The sequence below is a fragment of the Ursus americanus genome, chromosome 4 (genome assembly GCF_024610735.1).
Source record: "Ursus americanus isolate L20-20 chromosome 4, mUrsAme1.1.p, whole genome shotgun sequence".
Classification (NCBI taxonomy): Eukaryota; Metazoa; Chordata; class Mammalia; order Carnivora; family Ursidae; genus Ursus; species Ursus americanus.
In genome coordinates this window covers 97,542,688-97,564,981 of record NC_142130.1, presented here as the reverse complement: position 1 = coordinate 97,564,981, position 22,294 = coordinate 97,542,688, and the positions used below count along the sequence as shown (strand labels likewise).

The window sequence follows — 22,294 nt, the reverse complement described above, 5'->3', positions numbered from 1 at the left end:
GTGACCCCACCCCCCCGCACTCAGAGCTACAGAGAGCAGCGTGGCAGTTGCCACAGGTAGAAAGTGAGGGGTGAGGGGTGACAAAATGGGGGGAGGTCATCTAAAGACACGAACTTCCAGTTACAAAATAAGCAAGTCGTGAGAACGTACGCACAGCATGGGACTGTAGTTAATAATACTGCATTATTAAAAAATCATAGTTTCGGAACAGGTTTGTGTTTACAGGCAATTTGCAGAGCTGGGAGGACCGGATGCCTGTAAACCCCACAGCTTCCCCGTTCTCAGCATCTTGTTGTTGATGTCCACCCGGCCGGTGGCAGCTTTGTTACAAGGGATGGAGCACCTCTGACATGTAGTTTCCCAAACAAGCCACAGCGAACTCACATGCCCTTCGTTTTCCCTAACGCCCCTTTCGTGTCCCAAGATCCCACGGGACACTTCACTGGCAGGCCTCCTTGGGCTCCTCTTGGCTGTGACCGTGTCCTGGACTTTCTTAGCCTTTGACGACCTTGGCAACTTTGAGAACTCCGGGGCAGGATCTGGCAGAGTCCCCCTACTGGAATCTTCCGGTGATTTTCTCATGGGTCGAGAGGTAGGGCTCATGGGTTGTGGGGAGGAAGACCGCAGAGGGGGAGTGCCCTCCTTGTCACTGTTGAAGTCAGCCTTGTTCGCCCAGCAGAGGCGGGGGGCCTGTCAGGTTTCCCATGGCAGAATCACTCCCCCCCACTCTGCACTTTTCGCAGGGAAGTCACAGGCCCCCACCCAAGCTGGGAGAAAGGGAGTTATGACCCCCTCCCCTGCTATCTCCCCAACATCTCCCAGCCCTATAACTGTCTTGAGGCTGGGTCCTGGCAAGTGGTCCTCTGCCTCCTACTCAAGCCCTCTCGGAGTCCCCAGCAGGGCCCAGATGGGCCCCCCTCCAACCATGGCCCCCCGCCAGCTGCCCCTGGGCCCATCCCACCAGCAGTAAATGCCCCCTGGCTCCTTTTTCCTCACCCCCACTCTGGAAGCCACCCCCAGCTACCTAAGCCCGCACAGAACTCCCGCACCCTGACCTCCTGCCCTCCCTGCTGGAGCCCCGCCCCGTCTCCACCCCACCCAGAGCACTGAGCTCCTAAGCCCCGCCCCCAGCACCCCTCCCCGCCCAGCTCCCTATCTCCTCATCCTGCCCTAGTCCCCCCAACTCCGCCTCCAACTCACCGCCCCCTTACTGAATCCTCCTCACCCCACACCCTAAACCCCCTCATAGAAGTGGGCTCTTAATCCCACCCACCCTGAGGGCTCTCCCCCCTCCCCCACTGAACTCCCTAACGCCCCACCCAGCATGAGCCCCCCCCAGCCCTTCACCCTTCCACCCAACACCCCCTGGCAGTGAGGGCTTCCTCGCCCCTCCCCCTCCCCTTCCCGCCCCCGCACGTCACGCGGGAACCCTGCGCACCCCCTGCGCACCCCCCACCCCAGTGCTCTTCTGCGGGTCTACACCTTTGGCCCCCAGTTCTTCCACCCCACGCATCTCCTACTGGTTTCTGGGAAGCCCCTTGTCCGGGTTTCATGGCCCTCTCACCCACGGGGACCCTGAGTGTGGAGACCCTGGACCGCTCAGACCCTGACCCGCTGGACGAGGGGCCCTGGCAGGCCACCTGTGAAATCCGTGAGCCCTTTCTACTTCTCCCGGCCTCCTGCACTTGCAGTGTCATCTGGGGACAGCACAGGCTGGGGTCTGGGGGACACTGTGGGAGGAGAGAGCATGGGGGTGTCGGAGGGACTCACAGCCATGGGTGGACCTGGGCCCCTCCACCCCACCTAAGGTCTCTTGCCCTCCCCTTTGTGGAAAGAAGCCCACCGACCCGGCACTGTGGCAGAGGCCCTGGGCGGGGAGGGACATGCCACAGGGAACACACCGAGCCTCCTGGCGAGACTGGCACTCAGCACAGGTTGTCCTGGCCCTGGATGCTGGGTCAGGAGGGGCAGGGGTCACCATACGAGGTGGGTGGGGCCCAAGCTGGGTGGTCGGGTGCATTCCCCGTGCTGGGAGCCAGGGTTCCCAGGCAGAGGCTCACTGGCCATTGTCTCCCTCTGTTCATACCCATCCTATCTCCTGGTGGGGTCTCTGTGTGGTTGTCCCAGTCCTGGAGCCGGACGAAGAGCACAGCACGGATGTCATCCTGGTGGGCTCCAGCGAGCTGTCAGCACCGGCCTCCCCCGGGCCCCGCAGAGGTGAGGGCTCATTCGAGTACTGGGTCCATCACTTAGGATGCCAGCCCCAGGCCTGGGCCATGTCTAAGGTCCCAGGCCTCTGGAATATTCACACTCCTCGACAAGGGCAGGAAGCCCCCCCCCCCAGCTCCTGTGACGTCAGGTCACCCTGTGACGCTTGGCCATGTTTACATGAGAGGAAGGCAGGAGAGGGAAGAGTCCCCTTCTTGTTTCCTTTTCCAGATCTTGCCTATGAAGTCAAGGTTAACCAGAGAGACATAGAAGGTGAGCCCTGGCCCGGGAAGGGGGGGTCAGCCGCTCTCACCAGCCCTGCTCGGCCTTACGCAGCCTCCTGGCCCCGGAGAAGGCCCCGGAGAAGGCTGCTGTGGGGTCCCTGCTCGTCTCCCCGCACCCACCCCAGTGTCCCCGAGGCTTCACTTTAGTATCTCCCAGGACAGTCACAGAGTTACACAACCTTCACCACAGTCTAATTTTAGGACCTTTTCATCACCCAAAAAGAAACCCGGGACCCCACCCCGGCCACCGCCTCCCCTTTTCAGCATTAAGCAACCTGCTGTTTTTCTGTGGATTTGTCTGTTCTCCATCCCTTGCATTTCCATATGCATTTTTTAAGGATTCATTTATTTGAGAGAGAGAGAATGAGTGCAGGGAGGGGTGAGGGGGGCGGGGGGAGGGGCGGAGAGAAGGAGAGAGACTCTGAAGTGGACTCCGCCCCAGCACAGAGCCCGAGGTGGAGCTCGGCCCAGGACTCTGAGACCGTGACCCGACCCAAGTCAAAATCAAGAGTCGGTCACTTACCCAAAAGAGCCACCCAGGCACCCCTCATCTGCCCCAGTTTATCAATGTTTGCAAAAAACCCCAAAAAACCCCAAACCTGAAAAGCCGTCTGGGATTTTGAGGGGGGTCTGTAGACCAGCCGGGGAGCCCTGGCGCTGTCACCAGGCTCAGTCTTCTGACCCGGGAACAGGAGATCCCGAGATACCTTCCCCTTTGCTTTGATCCTTCGTGTTTCCCCGCCACGTTCTGTCGCGCTCCGTTCTGTCGCGCTCCGTTCTGTCCCGGGTCTTGCCCTTCTGCTGTTGCGTCCCTGGCTGAGTCTGCGTCTGTTTGCGGCGGCCCGACTCCTGGTGCGCGTGGGACACGTCAGACGTGTGCATCTGCTGCGGGAGCCTCCGGGTGCACACGCAGCACCCTCTGTTTGAGGGGGGCATGTGCGCTCCGTGCAAGGTGAGCAGGGCGCTGAGGGGTGGCTAGCTGGAGGCCTCGGGGCAGAGGGGGTGCCAGCCTGGCTCTGCCCCTCGCCAAGGACAAGTTTCTGGACTGTCTCTTCCTGTATGACGACGACGGGTACCAGTCCTACTGCTCCATCTGCTGTGCGGGAGAGACGCTGCTCATCTGCGAAAACCCCGACTGCACCCGGTGGGACCAGGGGCGCCGGCCCGGCCCGGTGGGGGGGGGGGGCACCGCGGGGGAGGGCTCTGCGGGGGGGGCCACGGGGGGGGGCTGGGGGCTGGGGGTCAGTACAGGCAAAAGAGCCCCTGCCCACCATCTAGGGCTCCCCCAGCCTCTGGGTGCCTCAGCCCACAGTGTGGGGGGATTTCCCCCCAAAGATGATTTCTATTTCCACCCCCAGTATTTTGGTTGGTGTGGAGCCTTGACATGGGGGAGGTGGGCCGTCAGAAGATTTGCGTTCCTGATTTTTCTCTGTATTATTGTCGGGGCCAAAGCATGTGGCTGTCTCAGTCATGAGCGGGGGAAGTGACACAAAGCCCGCTCCCCGGGGGCTGGCGGTCAGGGCCGGGCCACACAGGGCAGCCTGAACTCCAGCTGTGGTCCTCTCCCTCCGTCTCTCTGGGCCATCATTGTACTTCCGTCTCCCTCCTCCCCAGACCTGCTCCCCTGCTGGTCTCCTTGCACTGGAGCTTGGCGGGACACCCTAATGCCCACAGGCTCCGCAGGTGGGGGAAGACTGGAGGCTTAGCGGATTCTTTGGAATCTGTCTTTGCCTGCAAATCTCCCCCCACCTCGCTGCCTTCCGCAAATGCTCCTTCCTGTCGCTCTAGGTCCCTAAGAGGGACTAGCATCCCGCTTCCCAGGTGACAGCTCACCCTCACCCCTGCCCCAGGCGGGGTGAGTCTTTTCCCCGCGAGCTTGAGAGTGGCTTCCATCTCTCACTACGAACGGAGCAGTCTCTCCGCTGCCTGGTGGCCGACGGAACGCCACCGCGGTGACTGTGACTCTGTTTGACTCTAGATGCTACTGCTTCGAGTGTGTGGACACCCTGGTCGGCCCCGGAACCTCGGGGAAAGCTCAGGCCCTGAGTAACTGGGTGTGCTTCCTGTGCCTGCCCTTCCCCCGCAGCGGGCTCCTGCAGAGACGGAGGAAGTGGCGCGGCTGCCTGAAGGCCTTCTGTGACCGGGAGTCGGTGAGGGGCGGGGGAGGGCGGGGGAGGGCGGCTGGGCTTCCAGGACCCAGGATGGGCGGGCGAGGCACTGGGGCGCTGACTGTCCACTTCCTCTGCTACCGGTTGCAGACCAGCCTGATGCTCTGATAGCTGATGATGCAACTAAGGCTTTTCCGCGAATGCGCTTGCCTCATTTTCCCCTCTGAGGGCACGCTCCTCCAGACGGTCTGGTTCTGGAAAATGACCGTGGTCTGGCAGCCAGGCCTGAGGCATTTGCCGCAGGTGGGAGCGGGGCTCAGCAGAGGTGTGCCCCCACGTCCAGCAAAGGGGAGGCAGTGGGCACAGATGGGGCACGGCCGCGGGACCTCTGCAGGGTAGAGGCCAGGAGCGTGAGCTAGGCAGGAGCCACGGGTTCATCACGGGGCTGAGCTACGCCCTCCAAGTCCTAACCCGGGGAACCTGTGAATGCGGCCCAGGTGGGAGCTGGGGTCTTTGCCCCGAGGTTTAGCTTTGGAGAGTGGGAGCACCTGTAAGGCAATGACAGGTGTCAGAGGAGCGAGGAGAGGGATGGAGACGCCCAGAGGGCAGCCGGCAACACGACCACTGGAGAGAGGTCGCCGGCTGTCTGCAAGCCAAGGAGCCCCAGGACTGCAGGCAGGCACAGGGACGCTGGGCAAGGCAGGAACACCCTCCCTCAGAGTCCCGGAGGGAGCCCGGCCGCCGCGTCTGCACTGGGGACTTCTGGCCTCCAGAGTAACCCTCCAGAGGGGTTGTCAGCCGCAGTTTCTGTCCGGTGTGGCGGCGGGCCCAGGAAGCGAAGACAGAGTGGTCGCCCTGGCTGAGCAAACAGGGACAGCAAGGGACCTGTACCCTGGCAAAACCCGGAGCCCCCTCCGCCTCTCAGGCTCCCCTCCCTCTCAGCCTCCCACTCCCCCTCAGCCTCCAGCTCCCCCCAGCCCCCAACTCCCCTCAGCCTCCAGCTCCCCTCAGCCTCCCTCTCCCCCTCAGCCTCCAACTCCCCTCAGCCTCCAGCTCCCCCCCAGCCTCCCTCTCCCCCTCAGCCTCCAACTCCCCTCAGCCTCCAGCTCCCCCAGCCTCCCGCTCCCCTCAGCCTCCAGCTACCCTCAGCCTCCAGCTCCCCCCAGCCTCCCTCTCCCCCTCAGCCTCCCGCTCCCTCCCAGTCTCCCATTCCCCTCAGCCTCCAGCTCCCCCAGCCTCCTGCTCCCCCCAGCCTCCCGCTCCCCCTCAGCCTCCAGCTCCCCTCAGCCTCCCACTCTGCCCAGCCTCCAATTCCCCTCAGCCTCCCTCTTCCCCTCAGCCTCCAACTCCCCTCAGCCTCCAGCTCCCCTCAGCCTCCAGCTCCCCTCAGCCTCCCGCTCCCCCTCAGCCTCCCGCTCCCCCTCAGCCTCCAGCTCCCCTCAGCCTCCAGCTCCCCTCAGCCTCCAGCTCCCCTCAGCCTCCCGCTCCCCCTCAGCCTCCCGCTCCCCCTCAGCCTCCAACTCCCCTCAGCCTCCCACTCCCCTTCAGCCTCCCGCTCCCCTCAGCCTCCAGCTCCCCCCAGCCTCCAACTCCCCCCAGCCTCCCTCTCCCCCTCAGCCTCCAGCTCCCCTCAGCCTCCAGCTCCCCTCAGCCTCCTGCTCCCCCTCAGCCTCCAGCTCCCCTCAGCCTCCAGCTCCCCTCAGCCTCCCTCTCCCCCTCAGCCTCCAGCTCCCCCAGCCTCCCTCTCCCCCTCAGCCTCCCACTCCCCCAGCCTCCCTCTCCCCCTCAGCCTCCCACTCCCCTCAGCCTCCAGCTCCCCTCAGCCTCCAGCTCCCCTCAGCCTCCAGCTTCCCTCAGCCTCCCGCTCCCCCTCAGCCTCCTGCTCCCCCCAGCCTCCTGCTCCTTCTGGAGCTTAAGCAGAGTCTTCCCCTCACCCAGCAAGATTGGGGGGGGGCTGCTGTGTGGTGGAGGCAGGTGGGGTGGGAGGGCTGCCCGCTGCCCTCCCAGCATCTCACTGGCGGGGCTGGGGTGCCAGCAGGTGTTGTGACCCTGGGGTGCCTCCCCACCTCCACGTGCTTGCCTCTCTCCGGGGCGTGCTGGGCTGTCCACACTGCACGGCCTTGCTGGCCACCTGGGCACAGGCGTGGGCCCGGCTTCTGCCTGGCAGGGGCCAGGAGCCTGGACAGCTTCTGCCCTGTGGCCGATGTGCCTTTATGGTGCATTTTGGAAAAGGAGGTGCATGGGATCCTCAGAGAACTTTTTTCAGCTCCACCTGTGGACGCCATCCCAGTGTAGACAGACGCCCTGCTCACCAGCTGCAGGAAGTTTCCCTCAGAAAGGAAATGAAGTTGCTGTTCGGAAGTGCTGTTCATGCCCAGTGCTGGGTGGGGGGCAGATAGAAGGCGCTCTCCACCACCACCACCACCCCACCCCCCACCCCCCGCTGCTGCAGCACGGACCTAGATGGGCCATGCCTGCCCCCAGGGTCCATCAGAGTGGCACCTGTGCTGGGCCCGCTGCCCTCCTCACACCCACCTCCGAACTCGCCAGCTCCCCAGCCATCGGCTCCAGCCATAGGCAGACTCTTCCCCACGTGGCTCGGGGTCTCTTGCTCAGGCCTGGTCTCTGCCCAGCGGTGGCTCGATGCCCTGTTTGTGGGAGGCCAGGCACCCCCATGTGCATCCTCCTGGGGGCAGGAGCTCTGCGGTGCTTGATTCATAAGCGGGCATCCTAGAAGGTGGTGGAAGTCCTCCACGGTCTCTCCGGTCCTTTGTCCTCAGCTGGGAGCTCTCAGGGCTGCCAGGCGGCTCAGACCACACCGAGAGCCCACATGGGGGAAGGCCAGGAGTCGGGGAATCCCATTGCTATACCTATTCAAGGTCCCCCGAGAAATCCAGAGGAAATGCTTCCTCTCGGGATAGAATTTTCTTCCTCTGCAATCAGGAAAAGCCCCTTGCACCTGCCTTTCCGGTGCTCGGTGCTCGAGATGACCCGGTGGCGGTCAGGGCTGGAGGCCTCAGCCTGGGGGGTCGCGTGGGCAGGGCAGCCAGCCTGCTGTGAAGACGCGTTCAGGGGGGTCTCCCTCGTCCGGAAATGCCTCTGCTGGACCAGAAAGAATTTTCCTGGTGCCTCACGGGCTCTGCAACCAAGTCACGGTGAGAACTGTGTTTTTCATAGGAGAATCCCCTGGAGACATATAAAACGGTGCCCGTGTGGAAGAGAGAGCCAGTCCGGGTGCTGTCCCTCTTTGGGGACATCAGGAGAGGTGAGTGTAGTGAGGACTGGGGGTCTTGCCCTGTGGACAAGTCCCTGAGGGCCACAGCGGCAGGCAGGCAGGAAGGAAGGGTGGGGGCAGGAGCAGCTGGAGCTCACTCCTTTGGAAGAGCCGCCTTGGAGAGAACATGCAGGAAGCAAGTGTGGGTGTGAAATGCCATCAAGTGAGGCCATGGGGCCGGGCCTTCCCCCTCCAGCGGCAGACCAGGCCCGCGGCCACCAAACAGCAAAGTCCACTCCGGACACGGCCACACGCCTGACTGCCGCACAGGGCTCCCCAACCCGTCTTCTATCCAGACCTCCCAGCTTGCCCAGGCCAGCGGGTGATGGTGATGCGCTCCAGCCTCGCCTGGGTGTCCTGCCCCTGCCCCCCCGGGTGTCCTGCCCCTGCCCACCGGCCCTGCACTGACCCCCGCCTGCTGGTGCCTTTGGAAATCCTATGGATTCTTCAGGGCCCAGCAGACATAAGAAAAATCCGTGAGAACACGTCTTAGTCTCTGGCCAAATGGAATCAGGGGATGTCTCCATTTCTGGCCTTGCGCAGTGTGGTCACGGCAGCCTCACGGACACCTGTGCTGTGGACCAGGCGCCTGCGACACGCAGAGCGGCCTGCCTCCCAGCAAAGGAGCCAGGAGTCACGGCCCCAGGCCATCCCGCCCGGACGGTGCAGCCCTTGGTCTAATTTGTAATAAGATCCTTTCTGGACTCATCTTCCACCGCAGGCCAGGCCGAGGGCTCTGTGAGGCTGTGCCCAGGGCTCCTGCAGCCATGCCCACGTGTCCCACAGCCTGGCTGGGTGACATCAGCCTCCACCCCACGGCCTGGCGCATTTCCTAACCCAGAGCCTGACACCACGGCCCCAGAAGGCCTGGTTTTGCAACAAATTCCTTGACTTTCTTAAATCAATACGCGGTGGAGTTGGCTTGCTTGGTGTGTAACCTCACAAATCGCTTCATCCTCGGGCCCTGTCACCTGGTTAAACCGAGGGAGTTTGCTCATGTTTTCTGGTCAGTCGTTGGCCGTTTCATTCTGCGGGGGTCAAACGTGGGCCCTTCTGTGCCCTCCTCCTGTCTCCCCATGCAGAGCTCGTGAGTTTGGGCTTCTTGGAGAATGGTTCTGCCCCGGGACGACTGAAGCACTTGGACGATGTCACAGATGTCGTGCGGAGGGACGTAAGTATTGCCCTGTGCCTCCAGGAGCGCGGGTGTGCAGAAGACCCCGGGGGCCCAGGAGCCAGGGCACCCGGGGGCAGGGAGCCTTTCAGGGATGCACCCCGCAGGCAGTGGGAGAGAGGGGAGGGCTGTTTTTGTGTCCCGCACGTTGGCAGCGCAGAGCAGAGCCGTGGGCCCAACTTCGCGGCTGAGGGGTTGAAATCCAAGGGGCCACTCCCAACACTGGGGACAGTGCTGCCCAGACAGCGGGCTTAACTCCCGCCCTCCCTCCCAAAGAACGTCTTGAACCGAACAGCCAGTCACTGTTTGGGGGCATCCTCCGAACACAGCGACGGAATGTTCCCGGTCCCTCGAAGGCTGTTTCCTGCTGGCCCAGACAGTGGCCTTGGAGGAAGTACCTCAAGATGACTCAGCAGGACCCAGCTGGGCCAGGAGCCCCTTGCAGCCGACAGGAAGGGCTGGGAAGCTGCCTCCGCTGGCCCTGGGGCAGGAGGACCTGGTCTGTGGGTCTGTGCCAGCAGGAGAGGGGATGGGAGCCCATCGTCCATGGGCAGAGGGTCTGGGGCCGGGAGAGCTGGCCGTTGAAGGGGGCGGCTGGCCACAGGAGGGACCCATGGGGGGGTTCTGCTCCACCCTGCCTCACCGCTCTGCTCCCCGTCAGGCCAGGGAGCCCATGGTCTGAGGGGCTAACTGTCCTCTCTGGCCGTGCCTGGGGAAGCCCCTCAGCCTCGTCCTGCCCCGGGCCCCCCTGTGCTGAAGCCAGCACACATCTCTTCCTGGGATGGGGCACACCCGAACCCCACACCCTTCGACTTCATTACCATGGGCCTCATCCAAGACCCCACATCTGCCCTCACCCCCGCCCTTTAGACAAGCCACCGTGGGGCATTCTGGAGGCTGCCCCTCTGTGATTCTCATCCCAGACCCCCAGGGCCAAGTCCTCGCTCACAGGCTAAGACAGGGTGTGGAACAGGACAGGGGTGTCTCCCTGCCCGTTAGCCGTGGTTCCCAGATGCCTGCCTTCCCTAGTGAAGCCTGCGGTCAGTAGCAAGGCGCCTGCCTTCTATGGCAAGCCTGTGGCCTCTGGCATCGAGTCACGGGACACCCAGGACCAACAGCGATGTGAGGCATCATTTTTGGTAGTAATTCCTGTTTGATAGTAATACCTGTTACAGCAACGCGGCTCGCGTGTGCGTGGCGTCACTCAGCCCCCACACCGCCCTCCGACCTTGCTTCCTTTCACGAGGCCTGTGACTGGCTGTACGGTTCAGTTCGCAGCCCCTCCTGGAGATGGGGAGCTGCTGTCCCCACCTGCTCCCGCCTGTGGGTTCCCAGGCGAGTTAAAGTGAACTCCCGTGGGTTTCTGTTCCAGGCTGGAGGGGAGGGGCCGGCAGGAGGCTGGGGGGGGGGGGACTGGGAGTTCTCGCTTAGACTCGGTCTTTCTCCGTGCGCGGCTTCGCTGTACCGGGTTCTGGGGGGTCAGCGGCTGACCGTTGCATTGCTCGTCTGGGACTGTCAGCCCGCACTCGGAGCCTGGCGCCCCTTATCCCCTCTCCTCTGTCCGACACCCCTGCCATCCCTGGCTCCAGTCAGTCAGCCAGGCCAGCACCCAGCACCCAGACGCCCCCAGGGGCACCCTTGGCGTTATTAGCCCTCGGGGACACGGGGACCGGCTGGAGGAGGCGCGCGGGCCCTTGTTCGGGGGACGGCCCAGGAGGCAGGCGCTGTCCGAAAACCAGGGTCCAGTATCTGGGTCTCTCCTTAATTTCTTTTTTTCTTTAGTAGAATGACAGGGGCTAGAACTGTCATGAGCGGGATCCCTCAGGCCCCGGAGAGGGGCTCGTGGGTCCCTTTGTGTTGAAGTGCATCCTTCTGTTGTCCCCTCAGGCGTGAGCGGTGGGGGTGGATTTTGTCTTTTTCCATGGGCCTGCAGTGACCGGCTTACTGCTGCTGATGGCCGGCAGGGAGGGGGGTGGCCCAGCGGTTGCTTCTGGCTGCCCGCTGTCACGTCAGGGGCACACACAAAATCCATGTGAGTCCCAGAGGGTCACTGTGCCGACCTTCCCAGGGGCGGTTCTGTAAGGCACGGAGGGGTCAGCTCAGACCCCAAGCGCCCTATGGAGGGCCAGCCTCCCCTCAGAGACAGATGACAGAGGCTGGCCTCCGCATGTCCCGAGGCCAGTGGCAAGAGAGAACTACAGCAGTGGGTCTGACCTGACGGACCTCACTGCCCTGCTGGGGCCCTGGGGGGGGTTCAGCCTCATCATGAGCCACCTGCTGGACACACCAGGTACCCGCTACTGTGGGGACACGTGGCCCCTGTGAGCCTGTGGCAGGACAGGGCTGTCCCCGTGCTGCCATCGGCAGTGTGTCTGTCTCCTGCAGGTGGAAGGATGGGGCCCGTTCGACCTCGTGTACGGCTCCATACCCCCCATCGGCCATGCCTGTGACCACCCTCCGGGTAAGAGACCGCAGCCTGCCCACCTTCCCGGGCCCTCTCGTCCCCACACCCTCGTGCATCCTGAGGGACGGTGGCACTCGCCAGCTGTCTGCATTCTTAGAAACAGCTGTCCTCAGGCCTCGCTGGCACGAGTAGCCTGTCTGCTCGGTGAGTACGGTTTGGCGGGTTTGACCCACGGGAAGCCTCGCCGCATCCAGGAGCAGGGGGATCCGTCACCCTGGAAGCTGCCTGGCCCCCCACCTGCTGTGCTCCGTGTTCTTGTCGCAGGTGCTCTGCATGGACAGATGCGTGGGAGGACACGCACAGGCACGTTGCCCGTGGGCTTCTCTCGCCCTGCGTTGTTTTAAGTGCCTCTGTCCCTTCCTAATGCGGGGCGTTGGGTGAGGCTGGGGACTGTGCTCGGGGCCACACTGACCCTGGGGCCTTGAGGCTCAGTCGCTCTGGTGAGGACAGGCCTGCCCTGGGGAGCAGGTGGGGGCCCAGGGCCAGGCCAGCCACACCAGAGTGGCCCTCCTGCAGGCACCCCTGCCCCCCCAGCCCCTCAGGCTCCCCCCTCCGCCGTGTCCCCTCACCGGGCACCTCCCAGACACACCTGCCCCCCCCCCCAGTGTGGTACCTGTTCCAGTTCCACCGCATCCTGCAGTACGCGAGGCCCAGGCCAGGCAGCCGGCAGCCCTTCTTCTGGATGTTCGTGGACAATCTGCTGCTGAGCCAAGACGACCAGACGGCAGCCACCCGCTTCCTGGAGGTACGTGCAGCGCCGCGCTCTGGGAGCCCATCGGTGGCCTCCCCGGGACAAGCCAGCGGCTCTTGGCCCCACCCCAGAGCCCCCTCTTCTCGGGCTCACAAGGGACCGCTGTACTCCTGAGGCACAGACCCTGTAGGTGGCCTTGGAGGGCGTCCCCTGCACATGGTTCCTGCACTTCAGACATGCCACCGTGGTGCTCCCGTTTGTGCAGGGGAACGTCTCCGTACACAGCGCACGCGGGCACACACCACACACATGTGCACACGGCACACACAAGCACATAATCTCACGTGACTCACATGCACTCACCCTCTGGCTCACCGACAGCCGTGGGTTTTCTCTCCACCCTCCTGAATGCTGACCCTAGAGCAGCGTCCCGGGGCCTGGTGCCCCCCTCTCAGGACGTCTCCCCCACGCTCACAGCAGAAAGACTCCTGGCAGCTGGACCCTGTCCCCCTCGCGCAGTTACCTGGTTACCTCGGGGAGGCTTTATGCAAATACGAGCAAATCTGGTGAGGCCGCTGGGCTGTGCAGCTGGCTTTCTCCGCGGAGCCCTCGCCTCCGAAACCCTGCCGCTGCAGGACCTCCGGGCGTGCTCGGTGAGGTTTTACTGTGTATGGCCGCAAACACCGTGTTCCATGTGTTCCCCGTTGATGGGTTTTGGGGTGTTGTAGTCTTGCAGTGGGACAAACAGGACGGCGACACAGGGCGTGTGTGGGGACATCTGCGGGTTGGGCCCCAGGAGGGACATTGCTGGGCCAAATTCTGTCATCCTCGTAGCCGCGTCCACCTCCCCTGTGGGGGTGGGCTGTCCTGGCCCCCAACCCCCTGCAGGGGACACGGGCCTGCGGGGTACACACTCTCCCGTGCAGTGCTGCCACACTGGGGCCTGGGTCCCAGCGAGGTTTCTCCAGCTGTGGCATTGGGACCTTCCGTTTTGCCCTCTGACTGGTTTGGGTGTGGACACAACACACTGTGGGTTTCTGTGCTGCCTTACTGAGTCACCCTGCAGATTAGAGTAGTTTCCAGTCGATTCGATTCGATTTTCTCGGTATTTGAGCTGGCCCCCTGCGAAGAGCGGTCGTCTTCTCTTCCAGTCTTACTCCTGAGATACCCAGCTCTTGGCTCGTGGTGCAGGCACCTGTCAGACAGTGTCGGATCACAGCGTTGACAGGACACCCCGTCCCTGTCTGCCTGTCACAGAAATGTGGCCAGTGCCTCCCTGCACAGCTAATGGTGGCTCTTAGGCTGGGGGTGATCGATTTCACTATGCTAAGGAACTTTCCAGAAGTTTCCATGATTTCCATGTTCTCGAGTAATCTCGTCAAGAATAGTTGTTGGCTTCTGTCAAACGTTCTTTTTTAAGTCTGTGGAAATAATTAGGGTATTTTCCTCTTTAGATCTACGAAGAGGTTACGATATGCTGCCAGGGTTCCTAATAAGGAAGCAACCCCAGGTTCCTGGGGAAAATCCACTCAGCTGGGTGCATGGTTCTTTTCACGTCTTTCCGAATTCTGGTGAACGACGTTTCCTTTGGGATGCGCGGTGCGAGCAGCACGAGACAGCTGCTCCGTCCAGGTGTCCATGTGTAGGAGCCGGTATCAGTACACCCGCCTGGAGGGAATCGTGTGTAGTGATATTAACATCGCCCTGTCCACCGGGAACACAGACTGTTTCATCTGTGCTACTGTGGACGCCGGCGGAGTGGCCGGGGGTCTGCTGGCTTGCCTACAATGATCGACGTCAGTTTACGTCGGAATGCCCGTGTTCCAGGTTGATACGTACCGTCGATTAAAGCGGTTCGAGACCCTTGAGACTATTGATGCCGGTTAGGTATTGAGGAATGGGCACCCGCTTTACGTCGTAATCTCTCTTCCGTAACTGCGCTATTTTTAAAGGAAGTGTTGTCAGCACTGCCCGTGTCACCCGGCCCCCCCGCCGGGTCGAGTAGTGGCAGTTAATAATCGTCAGAACTTGCTGGGGTTTCCATTTACCAAGCGGGCCTCTGCTCTGGGGTCCACAAGGGCCTGGACGGTAGTGGTTGATCTGTTTTTCCAACAGATAGTCCCGGGCACATGGGGTCGTTCATCCTCACGAGTGAATCCGACGTCCTTGCTTGCGCTGGGGCTTGGCCTCTCTGAGAGGTCGGAGCTGGATGCCGGCAGCGTCCAGACCATACAGGCGCACTGGCCACGACAATAGGGCCTCTGCTGACCGTTGGGCGGCCCCCTGCTGCTCCGGGCGGCGCCGTCCGAAAGGCCGAGGCTGAACGGGGCGAGCTTGCCTCTCACCATCGCTCCAGTCGGTCCCCGTCTCATCACCATCCCAGACGTCGCCATCCCGGGGTCGGGGTCCCACTCAGGCCCAGCAGAAGCCATAGCTGGGTGCACTTCCTTAGTGTCCCCCTTCCCTCTCTGCTGCTTATATTTCTATTCAGCCATCTCTATGGCTGCTTTTTCCGCCACATGCTGGTAGGTGTGGACTTGGTCAGAAAGAACATCAGTGACATGGGGCAGAGCTTCCGAGACCGCTGACCGGCCCACTGGGACCGTTCCTTTGCAGTGAGCAAAACCGTGGCTCTTCCCACCCAGGAACACCAACGTCAGGGTGAGGGTTTCCTCCTCGAAACAGAAAAGCTGTGTCCTGAATCCTGCTGATGACGCCAATTATGTTCTGCCCGGAAGATTTACAACCGCCCAGTTTCAGCTTCCAAAAGGAAAGAAAACTTTATTGTAGAAACCCGATAGAAACAGAAGACGAAAGGCGTCTGCACGGAGATGAGAGTAACCAGCGGCAATAAACGAGAACAAGGCAAAGTCCCATCAGACCAGGAGCTTACAACACCCAACCTTATCAGCTGGGGAAGCCCCGCGGAGACACCCGGGGCCTTCCTGCGGCCGAGCCCTCCCACTGACCATCCCCATAAAGGCCGTATTTATGGGGCCAGTGACGGGGCCTGAGGTTAAACATTTGTTCACCTACATGCAGTTTGGAGGGAGCTGCGTTTCCACGTGCTCGCGTTTCTCTCTCGTCAAGGAGCCTGGGCTCTGTGTGTCTGCCTCCCCTCGGGGATTCCATCCTGGGGGGCCAGCCCCACCTGGAGCAGGAGGGGACCTGACACAAGATTCGTAGCCCTTGGCGTCCGGAACAGAAGGGCCAGTTCTGACCTGGAGGCCAGGTCCTGTATTGTAAAGAACCAGGCTCCGGAGGTTATTCACGCAGCACAAGCCTCACCACCACCATTCCTCAGCCCGCGCATGCAGGTCCCGGTGGTGGGCTCTGCGGGACAGTCACAGAAACATCTGTCCATATAGAACGAGTGGCCATCGGGTGTCTCTCCCAGCCAGACGTCTGGATACAGGAGGAGGCTGGTGTGTCCACGGCGGTGGGACTCAAGAACGGTCCACATGGGACCCTTTCAGCCCCCTGAGTCCACGCAGGTGGAGTCAGCCTGTCTCCTCCTGGGTGTCAGGGACCAGATGGCTTCTTGCCTCGGTTTCTCCTTGATGCCCCCTTCCTTCCGTGGCTCCCCCTCCCCCCATTGGTGGAAAGTCTGTCTCCCTCCCACCCCCTCCCCATCTTTCCAGGTCCTTCTAGGGAGACTGAGACTCCAGGATCCAGGCACCAGGCAGCCCCCTTGTCTCCTGAGGCCCCGGTCCTTCAGAAAACTTGCTGTCTGCCAGCAAAGCCTCTTATCTTCCCGAAGCAAAACAATCTTGGCTCAAAGACCAAGGACGTCGTTATCCTTGAAGGGAATCCACATCTGAGCTGGAATGGGTGGGGAATCCCTGCCCCTGTGACCCATGGGAATGAAAAAATGGAAAATCTGCTGGTTAAAAGTTTTACGATAAGATCTTAGCCTCTTTTCCTCATAAGGTCATGAAGGGAAACAGATGTGACACATTGGCACGGTTGCCCGAGACGCAGTCTGGGAAGACCGGAACCGGTGCCCACGGTGGCTGAGGCCCGCGGGCACCGTGGGGGGCACAGGTCGTCAGCCTGACCCCCAGCTGACGTTCCCATCCCTCAGGCCGACCCTGTGACCATCCAGGACGTCTGTGGCCGGGCCGTCCGGAACGCAGTGCACGTGTGGAGCAACATCCCAGCTGTGAGAAGGTGCCCCGTGTGTTCCAGGACCCGGGAGCTGGGGCGGGGTGGAGGGGGAACGCTGGCCCAGCATCGGGCTCGCCAAAGGAACGCAAGTCTGAGAACACAGAGCCGTGCCCGGGCAGCCTCCGTGCCCAGCTCAGGGCCTTGTCTGGCGGCCTTTGGTCCAGCCCCCAAACCCGGCGTTCTCAAGGTCAGGAACGCCCGCTTCCACTTTGGGGACCTCTCCCCAGCTTCTCGTAGTAAGGCCGTTGGGGGTGCTCCCCTCGGGACTTGCAGCGCTTCCCCGAGTCCTGGGAAGAAAGTCCACACCCCAGACAGGTGTCACCTGGCCACCCCCAGCCTCCTGGAGCTCTGCCCTGCCCTACACACCCCCACACCTGTGCACTCACACTCACGCCCACCTGCTCACACTCACACCCACCCGCTCACACTCACACCCACCTCACATTCATCCATACCCCCACACCTGCTCACACATTCATGCTTATCTGCTCACACTCACACCTGCTCACAGTCACACCCACCTGCTCACACACACCTGCTCACACATACATACGTACTCACACAACCAACCTGCTCACACGCATCCACACACTCACACCTGTGCACACGCAGCTGCTCATCCTCACACACAACTCACAGTCCTCTGTTCACACTCATTCACACACCTGCTCATATGCTCACACTCACCTGTTCACACTCATTCTCACACACACTGTCACACTAACACGAGTTCACCCCCGATGCATTTCTGGGCTGTGCTGAACAACAGTCGCTCAAACACGCCACGCCTTGGGCCGCCACACGTACCCCGTCCCTGCTGCCGGAACATTCTTGGGACTGCTCCTTCTCACGAACGTCCCATCTGCCTCCCACCCCCCCCCACCCACAGCCCCTGCTCCCCCCAGGCCCACTCCTCTGGACAGCTTTCGGCTCCCAGGACACCCGCCCTCACTCTTCTGTCCTTACCCGCACACCGTGCCCCAGAGCGCCTGAGGACGCGGCCATCTCCCTCCCCACACCCCATGCCATGTGGCACCGACATTGATAGGATCTAAGCTAATTCATGCCTTCTCCTCCTGACAGCGAGTTTCTGGGACCTTCTACCCACCCAATTCCAGCACACCCCTAGCTTGTAGTGTGGCCGGTGCTCATGGCGGAGCCTGCCGAGGCTTGGCGCTCCAGGCCCCCACGCTGGCTCTGTGTTTGGGTGCAGCCAAAGAGAAGCCGCTTTCCAAATGTTGTTTTTGGAAGCCTTGAGCGTCAGGCCGCCTCTTCTCCCCTGCTCGCTCTCTCGCTGCCCTTCGCGCACTTCACCCCCCCTGGGGGCGGCAGGCGTGGGCCTGGGGAGGTGGGCAGGTGCCCAGGGAAGCAGGGAGGCGCCTGGTTCCCAGAGATAAAGCTGGAAGCAGCGTCTTCACATGGGCGTTTTCCCTCAGGTTCATGTTGTCTCAACGGAGAGGACAGCCTCGCGCTCCCTGAAAGTGGGAGCACTTGGCCAAGACTGTGGGAAGCTGCCTCTGGACAGACAGCCACAGTCATCCCTCAGGCAGTAGGGCTGCCCCAGGGAAGCATTTGGGGAGGGGCTTGGATGGGCACTGCGTGTTTCCGGCTTCCCGTTCGTGGCTTTAATCCCCAAAGTAAACCCAGAAGTGCTCCCCGACTCCAGTGGGGTGCCTGGGAGCCCGAGATGGGGGGTGGATGCCAGCTGCCATGTTGGAAGCCGTGAGTCCCACCAGTTGCTTCAGATTGCAAGCCAGGTGGCCTGTGTCCTCCCCACCAGCAGACCCCACACAGGGCACCCAGCACAGGCAGCCGCAGGACCCTCGGGGGACGTGCTTGGTACCGTTCGGGTCTCGGGTACGGGAATTCTGTGGGAATGATATGCAGTGCAGCATAGCCCACCTTGCCCACTGAGTCCTGCCCTTTCTTCTGTGTGGGGTCCCTCTGCACTGGCTTCTTCACACGGGAAGCGGACCTGCCGAGCTGGGCCAGGGTCCCGGCTTCTCCCTGGGGGAAGCAGAAGGTATGGGGGCCATCTCTCCCCCTTCTGCCCAGGACTGCTTACCATCTACCACCCGCTGGAAGACTCGCAGATGGCTGAGGGCTTCTAAGGGTGCTCATCTCAGAGACCTCGGGGTTATCTGGTGGGCCTGGCACCACGACTGCCCGATGTGCCAGCCCCCCTATGCGCCCCACGCCGGCTCCCAGGGGCCCGTGTGGAGCTCGGGTGGTAATGCCCCTCCTTCTCTCCTTGGCAGCAGGCACTCCGCCCTGGCTTCCTGCGAGGAACTGTCGCTGCTGGCTCAGGACAGGCAGAGAACAAAGCCCCCCGCCCAGGGGCCAGCCCAGCTGGTGAAGAATTGTTTTCTCCCCCTGCGAGAATATTTCAAGTATTTTTCAACAGAACTCACTTCCTCTCTATAAATGATTTATTTTACTATGAAGATGAAAGACTTTTCCTAGAACCAGGCAACTTTCCTTACATTGTTTCTTTTTTCCTTTCTAAATTATTATTTTATTTGCTTGACTTTGGATTTCCCAAGGTTGCCACAGACGCGTCTTCCCTTTGGGTGTGGTGATGCAGGGTTCCGGCCCTACGGTGCCCTTTCTCGGGGGGGAGGGGGGTGAAGTTCCCAGCCCCTGACCGTGGACGCCACCCTAATGTTATGAAACATATTTGCTGCTGAAAATGTTTCTGTGTGCCGGTTGAGAAGTTAACAATATATTTATTGTAGTCGTTATGGGTCACATTCTCGCGTTTCTGTGTGTGAGGACAGCCTTTATCGTACCCTGTGTGACGTGGGAGTGTGTGGGAGGGAGATGAACAGGTCACATCGTCATAAGCGGGTGTGGCCCGTGCTCCCTGTGCGCACATGGCCGCGCTGGCACGTGACCGCTGTTGGCCGTGAGAGAGACTGTAGCTGCACGAAATCACAGAACACCATACTTGGCAAGCAAGGGGAGCGCGGACTGAGCCGCCGCCGGACGCCAGATCCACTCGCGAGGCACGAGCCCGCCGGTGCCCCTTCTGCCGCAGGGACTTGCTTGCAGGAGGCAAGATTCCCGCTCACCCCGGGGCCCACCGCAGAGCTGGCTTCAAGTCACATGTAATGAATCCTAAAGGGATCTTTCCCAATGGGCCAGGGAACCCCCCGAGGGACATGGATTCGACAGCTGACAGACACAGCTTGTCCTGGGCGTCCCAGCAGGGGCAAGGAGCCCCCAGGGCCCGTGCTGGCGCTGGTGGCAGTGTGCCCGCTTTGCAGAAGAAAAGTGGGGCTAAAATTGGACCTTCTGAAGATCTTTTTAAAAAATATCTTGAAGTAGAATATTCTTTGTAATGGTTAATTTTATGTTCTGACTTGGCTGGGCCATGGGGCCCAGACATTTGTTCAAATGTTATTCTGGATGTTTCCGTGAAGGTGTTTTTTGGGATGAGATTGATGTTTAAAGTGGCGGACTTTGAGTAGAGCAGATGACCTTCCCTCATGTGGGTGGGTGCTGTGGTCTGAAGGCCTGTGTTCCCCTCCCCCAAAGTTATATGTTGAAATCCTAACCTCCGGGATGGTGGTGTTAGGACATGGGACCTTTGGGAGGTGACTCCGGAATGGCACGAGTGCGCTTATCAAAGAGGCCCAGAGAGCCCCCTTGCCCCTTGTGCCACGTGAGGGTGCCACGTGCGGACGCACACAGCTGCGGCCCCAGACCTAGGACTTCCAGGAGCCGTGGGCGGTACATTTCCATTGTCCAGAAGCCATTGGTATGTGGGACATTGTTACAGCGGCCCCATCGGACTGAGACCAAGGGCCTCTGCCCATCCACGGAAGGCCCCGGTGGAACAGGCTGACCTCTGAGCATGGAGCTCTTCAGCAAACCGCCTGTGGACTCCGGTGACCCCTTCTCCCTGGGTCTCTGGCCAGCCAGGGCACCTGCGCATTTTGGATTTATCGAGCCTCTGGAATCCCGTGAGCCCACTCCTAGCAATCGGTTCCTCTCTGTGTATCTATGCACCCCTGCTGGTTCTGTGTCTCTAGAGAAGCCTAATACAGAAGTCTTCACTGAGTCCATAGGAACCTTCTCTCATGGGTGGATGGGAGGACAGTCCTGGGCTTTGATGTCACAGGTCTGGGGGCCAGGAGCTAATTTAGCAAGATCTGTAATGAAATTGAGGCCACGGGGCACCTGGGTGGCTCAGACAGTAAAGCATCTGCCTTTGGCTCAGGTCAAGATCCCAGGGTCCTAGGATCAAGCCCTGCACCGGTCTCCCCACTCAGCGGGGAGCCTGCTTCTTCCTCTCCTTCTGACATATGGAGAAAATGACATACAAGCCAGTTAAGACCTTCCTTGGACGCCAAGCTGACTGCTGGGATACGTGCTCTGGACAGCAACTGCGAGGACAGGGCGTGGGGACCCTCAGCACTGCTGGGCTGACTCCAGGCTGCTTCTGCCCAAGGGACCCAACCTGTTCGTGTCCACTTCCTGTCACACCGTGCCCCAGGAGGGAACCAGAGCTGCCCAAACAGGTTCACACTTGCAGTTCTCAAATGCCTCGAAATTCTCCAAGTATTTAATCCCATCCACAGACCCCAAAAGATGTCCCTGTCCTAATCCCTGGAGCTTGTGAATGTCACCTTCTTTGGCCAAAAAGGATGCAGCTGCTATGGTGAAATCAGATGGGGAGATTGCCCGGGATTACCCTGGGGAGGCCCTAAATGTGATCACGAAGGTCCTTATCAGGGAAGGCAGAAGGAGACCGGACCTCATATAGGTGATGACCTGGAGACAGAGAAGCAGCGGCAAGCCAAGAGAGCCTGGGGCCACCGGGAGTGGAAGACACGGGAAGGATCCTCACCCAGAGCTTCTGGAGGAGATCTGATTCCAGACCTCCAGCCTCCAGAACTTAGAGTACATTTCTGTTGCTTTAAGATGCCAAGCTTGCAATGATGACTTATGGCTCCCCCAAGAAACGGACACACCTGCTAGGAGAAAAGATGGGCTCCCTAGGACCAGGGATCAGTGGAACACTGAGGGCTGCCCACATGTCCACAGCTTGGGGCTGCTCAGGACAGCTGAGGGGGAAGCCTCAGGGTCTCCAGCATCAGAGCACATGCTGCTCCCCTCCACTTCTCCCTTCGGGGTCTGCAGTCCAGCATGAATACCATCCCTGCTTGGGGCCCCGGGCCACCCAGATGTTCTTCCAGCCGGCTTCTCCCGCCACACCCTCTGACTGCCTGAGAAAGTGGTCATGGTCAAGGGGGAGAAAGGAAAACCTCCCAACTGCAGGGAGCCGCCGAGGGCTGTTCTGTTTCTCCATTTGTCTGAGACTCTGTTTGTGACCCCCCCTGCCGTATTGGTGTGAACGTTTTAGATGCATCAGCTCGCAATAACTCAGCTGCTTTTGGAGGAAGGTGTTACAACTATTCCCACTTCACAAATGGGAAAACGCAGGCACAGAGGAGTTAAGTAACTTGCCCCAGGTCACACAGCTCCTGAGAAGCAGAGCTGGGATTTCAATCCAACATGCCCTTATCAGGGGGAGGCTCCTGGGGCTAGTCTTGAGGGTGCCCCTTCCCCCACGGCCCCAGTCCTGGCTAGAAGCCCCCTTCCAGTCACCTGCACTACCTGCCCCTTCTCCATCTGCTCAACAAACAGCACGTTTCCTCGGTCGGGGTCCCCCTTCTCGGCTGGGCCTGGTAGCCGCACCTGGCCTGGGGCCTGGCGCGAGGGAGTGCTGCCGAGGAAGCAGAGCCGGGCGCCTCGCCACCAGGCCCGGCACCCCTCAGCTCTGCGGGTTAGCCCCTTCGCGCCCCTCTCTCCCTCCCTTCTGGGGCAGTGCCTGGCTGCATCACGGGGTAGAGCTTCCGGACCCACCCGACTGGGCACCTTCCCTTCCTCTCGCCTACAACTCCTGCGACGGCACTTGGGGC

General features: G+C 61.1%; 1 protein-coding gene across 1 annotated transcript; it reads left to right on the top strand.

The window, feature by feature from the left end:
* Nucleotides 1–1,551: 1,551 nt before the first annotated feature.
* Nucleotides 1,552–19,072, top strand: DNMT3L (DNA methyltransferase 3 like). Its single transcript, XM_087861877.1, has 12 exons — nt 1,552–1,651; nt 2,053–2,217; nt 2,440–2,481; nt 3,365–3,444; nt 3,524–3,636; nt 4,471–4,642; nt 7,778–7,865; nt 8,957–9,045; nt 11,431–11,506; nt 12,115–12,254; nt 16,285–16,370; nt 18,626–19,072. The coding sequence occupies exons 1-12, from the start codon at nt 1,552–1,554 to the stop codon at nt 18,789–18,791; spliced, it is 1,317 nt and encodes a 438-aa protein (XP_087718003.1). The 3' UTR covers nt 18,792–19,072.
* The last annotated feature ends 3,222 nt before the right edge of the window (nt 19,073–22,294 follow it).